The sequence below is a fragment of the Sinocyclocheilus rhinocerous genome, unplaced genomic scaffold (assembly GCF_001515625.1).
Source record: "Sinocyclocheilus rhinocerous isolate Xijiao unplaced genomic scaffold, SAMN03320098_v1.1 scaffold321, whole genome shotgun sequence".
Classification (NCBI taxonomy): Eukaryota; Metazoa; Chordata; class Actinopteri; order Cypriniformes; family Cyprinidae; genus Sinocyclocheilus; species Sinocyclocheilus rhinocerous.
In genome coordinates this window covers 233,139-244,558 of record NW_015640442.1, presented here as the reverse complement: position 1 = coordinate 244,558, position 11,420 = coordinate 233,139, and the positions used below count along the sequence as shown (strand labels likewise).

General features: G+C 37.5%; 1 protein-coding gene across 3 annotated transcripts in view; it reads left to right on the top strand.

The window, feature by feature from the left end:
* The window catches only part of LOC107752717 (FERM domain containing kindlin 2), a 73,072-nt gene that overhangs the window by 42,110 nt on the left and 19,542 nt on the right, over positions 1-11,420 (top strand). For all 3 annotated transcript variants that reach the window (XM_016568740.1, XM_016568739.1, XM_016568741.1), the window contains exons 3-4: positions 1,994-2,227; positions 9,170-9,298. In XM_016568740.1, the coding sequence (XP_016424226.1) occupies positions 1,994-2,227; positions 9,170-9,298 (363 nt within the window). The remainder of the gene's footprint in view (positions 1-1,993; positions 2,228-9,169; positions 9,299-11,420) is intronic.

The window sequence follows — 11,420 nt, the reverse complement described above, 5'->3', positions numbered from 1 at the left end:
ATCACACATCAGCTGCTCAAAAAATGTGTCAGTGAGACGAACGGAGCGCGAGCGCAATCCTGTAACAGTCACAGTCAGTAAATAGTGGAGCGCGTGAAGGAGAGATGTGAGGCACGAACACTGTTCCAGGTCTCCATTAATTCCTGCTTGTAGTAATTTAATGTGTATATATTTTGAAAGCATTGAATCGTTCTAGAAATCACGATTCATTCGATTCTTAGCGTTTTAAATCGATTACTGTCCGAAATCGACGATTCCCGATTCAAAATCCATGTTTCAAGATCGATGCATATACATTGTCAGGGTTTGTAATCGATGCATCGAGAAAACGAATGAATCGTTACACCCCTAATATAGTCCATTGTGCTGCGTGTTTCAGAGCGTCACTGGACTCTTGCACGCGAGCAGCTCATGATCCAGTGTTTTCAGTGGCTCAGAGCAGCTCGCGGTTCACAGAAAATACAGTGAAGTCCATCTCTACATGTACTGTTTAACATGGATTTGGGAGCAGTGTGCACTAATTATGCTGATTTTATCTTTCACATCATTTCCAACATTTTTCGCAACACTGCATACTTTCATGCATTTCACACAGATTTATAATGAGAAGTTAAAATTCACTTCAGGTTTATTTGTGTATTGGGTCAAAGCAGCTTTAACAGAAATAAAAAATTTACTGAAAATATACAAATAAAACGAATTAAAACTATTAATAAAAACTATAAAAGCATCTCAGTTATACTAGTATACAGGTTTACAGTTTAGTATGAATTTTATAGTAATTTTCTGTAAATTTTTAGTCATTTTGTTGTGTTTTTGTCATTTTTATTAGGTTTTGTTTTTTGCATGTTTGTCTCTATAGCTTTATTAATTTTTATTTCAGTTTTGTTACCTTAGTGGATCAAAGTAAACATCAACAGCAACAACAACCAAAAAAAAAAAGAGAAATCTTTCCTGGGCAGCTAGATGGAAAAAAATATCAAAATATCAAATTTCAAATTCAAATTTCTTTTATTTATTTATTTTTAAGATAATGTTTCTTTAATAGTTTCAATTTTAGTGAACTATAGTAACCCTGATAGAAACTGAGCTTTCCTGCAATTTTCCAACAAAATGAAAGTTTGAGTGTGTAACTCTTTCAATTGAAGAAATTGTAATTTTTATTGTCATTTTTCTGACTGTAAAGCAAGCATGGAATACTCATTATTTTACAATGCAGCTATAGTATAATAGTAGTATATGTCTGCTCAATAATACTAATAATGTGATTATTATTATTATAGTTAAGAAATACTTTGACTACGGTCAAACAAAAACTGAATTAGACAGTTCAAATTTTTTACCCTTCATTTTGTGGGAATTTTACCCCGTGGTATTGACAATGGTATATGGAATATCAATATTTTTCAAGGTATTATATCAAAGTTATAAATTCCATTTTCGTGACAACACTGGGCTTTGACTGCCCTCCCGAGTGTTCCAAAACAAACAAACAAGTGCAGAGCCCTGCGTAGTATGCTGGGTGCATGTAATATGTCTCCTGATTATTATGAATTGGATTCTTCTTCTGCAGTCCACTTCCTGTGTTGTTTGTGTGCAGCTGTTAGAGGAAAAGCAGGTCTAGAGTATCAGACTCAGGTTACAGTGTGAATGTGGAACAAAGATCTCCTTACTCACACATACAAACACTTCTCAGCGGTTCACCTCCAACTGCTCCTGTTCTCAGCCCGTGCGCTCGAGCCTCCCGATGAATGCTTGGCCTCTTGCTTTCATCCAGACCAGAACGCAGCCCTCCAGTTTGGCAAGTTCACTTTCACAAACACATCTGACACTTAACCGTGTTTCCCTCCAGCTGATCTCATTTTCAACTCCATCGCATTGCCTTGTGTGCAGCCAAATTAGAGGCCAGTTTTAGCTCGGTTGCTTTTCATCCCTCCCTTTCCCAGTGTTTGTCAATGTGATTCCTAACGTTGTCATATTTCTCTTTACGCAGATGTGAAGAAGGACTGGTCAGATCACGCGCTGTGGTGGGAGAAGAAGAAGACCTGGCTGCTAAAGACGCACTGGACGCTGGATAAATACGGCATTCAGGCCGACGCCAGGCTGCTGTTCACGCCGCAGCAGAAGCTGTTGCGCCTGCAGCTGCCCAACATGAAGCACATGAGGGTGAAGGTCAACTTCTCTGACCGCGTCTTCAAGGCCGTGTCCGACATCTGCAAAACCTTCAGTGAGTGCTGCTGCCTTCCCTAAAATATTACTCCGCTTTTTCATAGCTCGATTAGCCTAACTCAATCTCCCCGCTGGTCGTGAAGAACAGCAAGTCAGGATAATTGTGTTATTTTGCTATACATTAGAGCGCATTCAGCCTTCAGTGCTGAGACAGATGTAGGCTTTGGTAGAGAGATGGTGCTAAATCAGAATACAGCGACAGCTTAAAGGCCCCATCAAATGCACTGACAAACATGTTTTCATGTGCTGATGTATTTCCTGTAGACCAATCTAAGGGCACATGCTTTTTAAAAAGCCAATAGCCTTTAACTTTGAAACACCCCAGCGTACTGCTAACACTGCCCACTGTTTTAAAAATAGTATGTGAAACAGTACATTATACATACAGCAATAAACATCTAAAGCATGCTGTGTTGTCAATAGTGATCATCTGATATGGGTTTTTAATGGCTTATGTGGATATCTTGGACACTGATGATCGATAATAATGCAATATATATGATATCAATCAGTTTAATGATAATAAAACAACATTGCCGCAATAGAGTTAGTACTTTTTTCACATAATATTTATGTAAATTATTTTGAAAATCAATTTGTAAAAAAAAATTAAAATAAATCGAACTTGATTAATCTGTAAGAAAAAAAAGCCTCTGGATTATAAACAGCACTGACGAGTAGACGACATATGTGACCCTGGAGCACAAAAGCAGTGTTAAGTCGCTGGGGTATATTTGTAGCAATAGCCAACAATACATTGTATGGATCTAAATGATAGATTTTTCTTTTATGTCAAAAATCATTAGGATATTAAGTAAAGATCATGTTCCATGAAGATATTTTGTAAATTTCCTACTGTAAATATATTAAAACTTAATTTAACTTAATTAGTAATATGCATTGCTAAGAACTTCATTTGGACAACTTTAAAGATGATTTTCTCAATATTTAGAATTTTTTGCACCCTCAGATTCCAGATTTTCAAATAGTTGTATTTTGGCCAAATATTGTCCTCTCCTAACAAACCACACATCAATGGAAAGCTTATTTATTGTATAGATATATAAATATCAATTTCAAAAAATTGACCTTCATGACTGGTTTTGTGCTCCAGAGTCACATTTGTCAAAACATCGGGGAAAAGAAAACCGCACTCATCAAATCACTTCACAGGAACTTTAATACAAAAACAATGTAAACACACAGGGTTTTGACAATAACTCTTTAGCAGCTAAAGTATCCCTATCCCTAGTAGTATTGTTATACTTATGAATATCGGAATATTATTACAAAAATAATGTAGTTCTTCTGAATGTATTTTAATTAATTCACATTCACACGGCATTGCAGCATTTCAGTTAAACCTATAGTCCTCATATTCACAACAAACTAACAGAAAAATTGCACCACCAAAAAAATTTAATTTGAATTTTCAATTTGAAGATATGTCTTCAATAACTAATGTGAGCGCTCTAAATGAACCCAGACCCCTCACATCATAGGAGCTGCTTGTGTGGTTTGCTGTTTAACATGCATTAAGGGGCAGTTTGTGTTCTCTATTCCTTCTGCTCTGTTTTTAATTGTTGGTCTATATACACATGCATCAGACGGATGTCGTGTTGGGCGTTATGTCTTGTTTTGTTCTCAGCATCTCAAACTATGCGCTTCTGTTCATAAGATGCTCACAAGTTGTCAGTTTCATTCTGTTGTGCTCTTATGTCATCTGTAAATGGACCTAACGCAGAATTTGGCTCAAATAATACATGATAATGCTGATGATATTTACTACTGTGCATCATTGTTCTACCTTTTGGAAAATCCTGTGGTACTGCTGTTGTTTTGAGGCTTGAGGGCTGTGATAATGCCATAGCACTGGTATCTAATAACTGAATTGGTTAAAGGTGTGCTTGACCACATTTCTTGTTTTCTGGTCTTTTGGCTGGTCTTTATTATTTATTAAACACACTGATCTGTATTTCGTAGCATAGATAAGACCCAGCATGCCCTTGAACCGCTCCAAATCCTGTTTCGTAAACAGTTCTTATCAGTGTAACTGGCTGATGGTAACTTTTGTTGTGTCCCTATATAGAAAACAAGGCCTTATGAGCACTTACAGGTTGAATCTTTTTCGCTGTCAATATTTGCAAAAAAAAGTCTTTCGACCAGGAAAGAAGTCAGATGACCTCCTCTTTCTCAAATTGATTTGAATTGATCCCAACTCTCTCTCTCTCAAACTCACACACACAAAAATAGCATGAAGTGTTGGTATTTACATTTATTATTTATGTGCATACTTCAGTAGGTCGATAGGATTTATTGTTGTAAAAGACCAAAACAATCATTTTTGTAACTACATCACTGTAACGTTTCCAAAGCAAAACATCTAACAACTATATTTGTCATTTCAAACCTGAAAAAAAAAAAGATCGATATGAGAGATGGGTTTGATTCCAGTTTTGATTTCTCTTAACAATTCCAGGTCCTTAACGGTTTGATTTAATTATTATTTTAGTAGTCAGTAGGGTTGCAAAAAGGTGGAAAATTTCCAGCAAATTTTGGAAATATTCCAGAAATTTTGGAAACTTTCCAGGGATTTTTGGAACGTTTCCTGAAATTTACCGGAAATGTTTCACCCCTTTGCAACCCTAGTAATCAGTACAAATAGATTGATAGCATTGATATAGATATTTTAAAGTTTTTGTCTGTATAGAAACTGTGCATGTTTTTTTTTTAAAGTATTGAGACACACAGTTAGTTCTGAGGAAAGCCCCAGCATCGTTTGTTTGCAAATGACACTCGAGTTTCATATTTTGTTATCTAATACAATGGCATTCAGGTATTATTTAGTGTCCAGATGCTTTTGGGTCCCCAATACCTGTATGTCTTGTAGAGCATGCAGAGTAGTGTGAGGAAAGGATGAGGGACAGGAGTTTTACAGCACTTCAACTGGCAGCAGCTGCAGACAGCCAGTGAGACGGTGATCATCCAGCTCACATATGCGGTCTCTCTCTCGGTGTCTCAGCTGCCAGAGAAATTGGGAGTTTCTTCTTCGTTAGTTGGAATCACTTGGTCATGGAGCCAGAGTTTGCCGGTGATGAGAGAGATCCACAGAAGGGGACGTCTGCTCAGGAATTCTATTTTTAAATGAATCCCAAATCACAGATAACCAGAAATGAGTAATGCTTGAAGCCCACGTGATATTTAAATGCCCCTATTAAGAGGATAGTTCACCCAAAAAGTGAAATTTTGCTGTTAATGTTCTTAAACCCTCTCTTGTTAATGTCTCTCTTTGAATGAAGCAGTGTTTTTGAACGTGTAGTTGAATGAACTGTTTAAAGACTCACTCAAAGACAGTCCCTTGCCGCCACCTTGTGGCGCAACAATCTAACTGCACTGACTGACAGCTCGTCTAGAACGCGTGCAGGTGGAAATATCAATAGAAAGTCTCTTGTGCAGTCCGATTCGAGGATCAGTATGAACTGTTGTACATGTAGGCTAACAATAGCCTAACAATCTTATTGTCAGGTTTATGTTCTGTTATGTGGATCGTTATTTTGTCATTCTCTTCTGTTTACTTCACTTCCTGTTTCAACGCTATTTGGTTTCGGTTTCATTGGTTTCTGAATATGACCTCGTTAAATCGTAACACATACACACACAGATTATATATATAATAATAATAATATAATATATAATTAAGGAATTATATTTACTTAAATATTCAATAAGCCTATGTTATTGCGAATATTAATGTACTTGTTCATTGTGTCAGTGTTTTATTCGCAAGAACAACATAGTGACAAACGTGCTCTGTAGAGCAGTTTGTCCGTTTAGGGCTACTGTAGAAAAATGGTGGCAACTTCCATGTAAGGGGACCCGCGGTGTATGTAGATAGAAATTGCTCATTCTAAGGTAATAAAAACATAACGGTTCATTAAGTAAGGTCTTTGTACGCCTCTGAAAACATAGTTATGTATATTATATTTCTGTCAATAAATCGTTGTAAATATTACACATTGCACCATTAATTTATTTGATTCCTCAGTGTTTGCTAAACATTCTGTAATTTATTAGTCGGTATATAATACAGCATGTGGTGTGTGCCATGCCTCATCTTATTCGTTTTTGTTAATAAACGTTATGTACGATAGTTTGTCATTGTAGCCTAATGTTTTATTATTGTTGTGCTTTTTAATTAAGAATAAAAATGGATCCATCTTTTGTTTTAGTCTTAAAAATTGAAAGGTGTATAGATATAAGCAAAACATACAATTATTTTTTCTTGTAAAACGTGACACCAAGATCGCGAATTCGAAAGTGAAAGTAAAAGCGCATGAGGCCCGCTTATAACACAGCAAAAGAGGAATTCCCGTTCACAAAATTCAATTCACAAATAAGAACGGGTTGAATGCTGAACACTTTCGTTACCATATAACTAAACTATGATAAAAGTTCATCAGCATGCATTGATTAATCATATGTTTAATAAAATTGCGACCAAATTGAGAAAGTTGGTCGCAAAAGAGCGACCGGTGGGAAGAATGAGTCTGGAGCCCTGTGATATGCGTGTACTTTTACTTTAGGCCTTAAACTGAAAATGGTTGTGAATAGCTGTGATGTGAAGTGCAGCTCTTGAATTAGTCTGTGTTTTCATTCAGAGGCCATATCATTGTTCACCGCTGGCTTCATAATGCTTACTCTCTCTCTGGTGGTATCAGTTGTTCTGGTGGGCGTTTTCTCCTCACGTTACTGTTGCATTCTCATGTGAGGCATGCAGTGATTTGGAGTGTGTGTGTGTATTATTTGCCTCTTAGAGCGAGCGGACTGTGTTTCTGCAGAGTGCTTTGCCTAACACACGAACTGCTCGTCAGAGAAGAAATAAAATGATAAATGTGTGGTTTCTCAGTCAGAGCGTTCTCTGCAAGTTTCTTGTGAGTTACGGCTGTTTGATTTGGGAGCGTTTGCTGAAGGATCTTCTGTTTGTTGTTGATTGCACTCCAGTGACCTGCTGCAGTTCGCTCACATATGGCTGTAAAAGGGCAGACTCGGAGAGAGAGAACTGCCATCTGGTAGTCCTTAAAACCTCTGGAATGCTTTTGCTTTAGTAACACAACTAAACAAGCCATTCCTGCCAAGCCGTGAAGCCCCTCCCCAACACACTTGCACTCCGTCACACTCGTTTCCTCCAGGACTGTGGAAAATCCAGGGAGTGCGAGTCGTCCTGCCATAATGCTTAAAGTAGTGGAGAATCAAACTGCAAGAATTTCAATAAAAAGTAATTTAATGCTGAAACTGTCACCGCCGATTACTGGCAATGGTTTTTTGAATGTTTCACTCTGGATGCAAAATCTCTATTAGAATTTCATTATGTACTTATTGGAGTCGTCTTCTCAAGGGTTCTTTAGATCGCTGGTCTGCTTTAGACATCTTTAGACACTGTTTACTAGGGCTGGGTATTGAGTTCGATACTTTTTAGGCACCGACCGAATTGCCTCGATACCATCGAGTATCGAAAAACGTCTCGTCGTTCGGTACCAAATTTCGATACCTAAGGGGTTAATCTCATCAGCGTCAGTGAGCCAAGTCCCAGCCCCCTTAGATGTAAGGCTACATTTACACTGGTGCGTTTATGTTCTAAAATGAAAACTATCCTCATGGTACTGGCGTTTCCACTGCGTTTCAAGTCGGCTTTCCACTATCTCTGACAAACGACAAGCGACAGACCGGTCCAAAGTTTTTATGTTAGATAATGTAATCTTGTTAAAATTGATTTCATAAAATTGGTATCGAAAAAAGTATCGTTCAGGAACCGGTATCGAAGTCAAGGTATCGGTATCGATATCGAAAAATTTTGAACGATACCCAGCCCTACTATTTACGGCCCTCTGATTTTTGCAATGTGGAAAATGCAGACGAAATCCAGTCACAACAATGGAATTTACAGTATAACACACTGTTATGGAATTCAGCAAATGTTGAATAAATAAATCAAAAGTAGGGCTGATCTTATCATGATATAGTCTAGTGCCTAATATGAATATTAAACTGCAAAAGGACTGATATTGAAAAATGAAGTCTGCATGTCTATAGTAATAATAATAATGCAATTTTTTTTAACTTTATTATTATTATTTTTTTTTCTTCCATGTTTTTATTTTCTGTACAACGGAAAAACAGTTGTACAGAACTTTGTCTAAAAATAAAAGAAAGTTACATTTTGAATTATTACATTTTAAAAGATTAATTTAATGTTTTATGCCTTCATTTGATTAGCACTGTAATAATAATAATAATAATAATAATAATTGAATGGAATCCTGAATTGAAAAATAAAATTTAATTGCATAAGCTTCACGATTTTAATTAATTAGACATGCTTTTTGATTACTTAAAATTAATCTAACCATTAAAATGTTAAATTAATTAAATAAAATATTTTGTTTGTTGTATAGACTTTTTCACCTTGTGCAGAATTTGAGGTCATGTTGGAAAGTGTAATTTCAGTAGTGCTTGCACATGCAGAACATATTTATAATTTTGTAATTAATATTATGCGAATAATTAATATAATTCTATGTGGAACAAGTCCTCTAGCAGCGAAGCATGAGATCTATAAAAACCTCAGACTCCCTGATATGATGGGAGTCTAAAGAATGAACATGTGCTCAGCCCTGTAAGCATGACATCATGGCCACTGTAGGGGGAATTATTGCTGGATAAATCAGATGATTAAGCCAACTTGTTTTAAAAATGTACATTAGATATACATGAGTTGTAATGTGCCTGTTTTCGTCTAGACTTACTGAAGCTTGCATATGTCTGTTTCTAAGTCTCCACTACATGTCTTTTTGCTGTTGAAATTACCCTCAGAGTCTGAGACATCTTGTGTCTTGAGGGTGATGGACCGACCTTTTAATTAGAACGAGTCCTTCTTCCACAGACATCCGGCATCCTGAGGAGCTCTCCTTACTGTGCAAGCCCCGCGACCCCAAGAAGAAGAAGAAAAAGCTGGAGGAGGCGGAGGAGGAGGCGCTGGAGCTGGAAGGACCACTGCTCACTCCTGGATCAGGTACGTCTCCGATCGCCGTCACCATTCCTCTGAGAATGTCAATGCACTGATCTCTCTGTCATTAACTTCTCAAAATATCTATAAGGTCCATTTTAGGAAATAGTAGTTTTTTTCCCCAATACCTAGTGAGCTGCCTCATGAGTCAGCATTATAACCATCATGGAACATAACAAGTCATTGGTTTTCAGTCCTAGTCCTGAGCTTCAGCCGCACTGCACATTTTCTGTGTCTCCCTTATTTAACACACCAGACTCAGATCATCCACTCGTTTGGAGAGAGCTAAACTAAGTTTCTGTCTCTGAAAGCTGAAGAATGCTGCCTCTGCAGACAGGATACAGAGGTAGGAAGGCAACAAGGCGTTTCTGAATCCAGTGCTCATCTCACATCCAGTCTACTGAGATAGCTTCATCTGACTAGTTTTTGAAAGCAGGATATGATGTATTCTTCGCTGCCTGTGATATCCCACAATCCTGTGCATGCAGTTCTGTTAAAGTTGAGCTAAAATATAAAATGGCATCCGTCCGGTTGGTGGTCAGTTTTTTTTTTTTAACCAACTTTTTCACTTTTGATGGAATTTCTCCTAATAAATTAGAATTATAGTAATTAAATAATTGGTTATCTCAAAAGCTTGCTCTGTTTTGTTGTAGATCGTTGGACCGTTATTCTGCCTCAAAAGGTGTGGCAACAAGTCATGCGAAAGATGTAGCGATCTATTAAATCAATTTTATTTTCCCCCTCAAATTCCTTTTTTTCTGAATTCTGTTTTAATGTTTAATTAAATTTTAGTAATTAAAAAGCTTGTCTAATTAACTGGAATCATGAAGCTTGTATAATGTAACAGCAATTTATTAACATTGTAACAAAAGCTAAATTTTAGGGCCCTATGAATTCCATTTTATTTCTCTGTTTTAATGCTTTAATTATGTTTTAATAATCAAAAAGCATGTCTAATCAATAGACTCATAAAATATAATTCTTACAATAAAAGTGCCCTTTTTGTCAGGTTTTATGCCTTATTTTGATTATCACCATTATGTATTAAATCAGAAATTCAGAAAAAAATCTAAGTAGATAACAGAATTTCAGGGGGAAAAAAAATTGATAAATTCTTTGATTCAGTCCTTATTTTCTACATCGCTGCATCATAGGGCACTAAAGATATGCTAATGTGAAATGTCCAGTGCTCTGGGTCCCCTAGACAGGATTGAAAACCAGTTATAAATGCCCAAGCAACTCAACCCAGTTGATTTTAATAGAGTTTGACATAGCATTATGGTACTTCTCTCTGCAACAAACTTGAGGCATGGTTCATATCCGTCACAAATCATGCAGGTGGGGTTACACACTGATGTGCTTGGGATTTGAGGTTAGGTTGAATCTTAAACCCAAGTATGAGCAATAGATACTCTGATTGTCGTGCCACATCGCATTGCTTGTTTGCATCGTACACAGTGTTTGATGGTGTGAAACCCATAAAGCTCCATAATGATGCGCGTGTGGTTGAAGAGCAGGAAAACAAAAGGCTTGTTCTGTTGAAACAGTGCTGAAATGAGAAATGTGTGGGTTGAGAGCAGCGTATCATTTGCAGGCCTGCTGCTCTCACTCTAACTTCGGAGCGTGAATGGTTCAGATTCCGCACATATTTGGTCACGCTGCCATTTTGAAACAGAGCAGCTACATTGCAGAGCACCCCACACATGATGCACTACAATCCATTAACGATGCACAGAGGACAGACTCCCATCTCCTCAGGTCGACATGAATAGGGTCTATTGTCCCAGACGCGTCCCCCATGCAAACTAAACACGCAGGCCAAAACGCTTGTGTCTGGGATCTGTTCTCCACTTGTTCCTTCATTACTACCATTTAACCTCATGATGACCCTCATTAAAATAGTGCAGGACTCCCGATGTTTAGGGTCCATAAAGACGCTGGTTTTTACCGCACAAAGGGTCCTTTAGGAAGGAGAAAATGGAACGGGAGCTGCCATGAGCCATTTTGGCCCACAACGGGAAATGAGCCGAAGACCTGCCTCTTGATCTCTTCTCAGAGGGATTTCAGTACGAGTCGCTGTGATAGGGATCGCTCTGATAACAGTGTGAGCAGGACATGAGCTCCACCC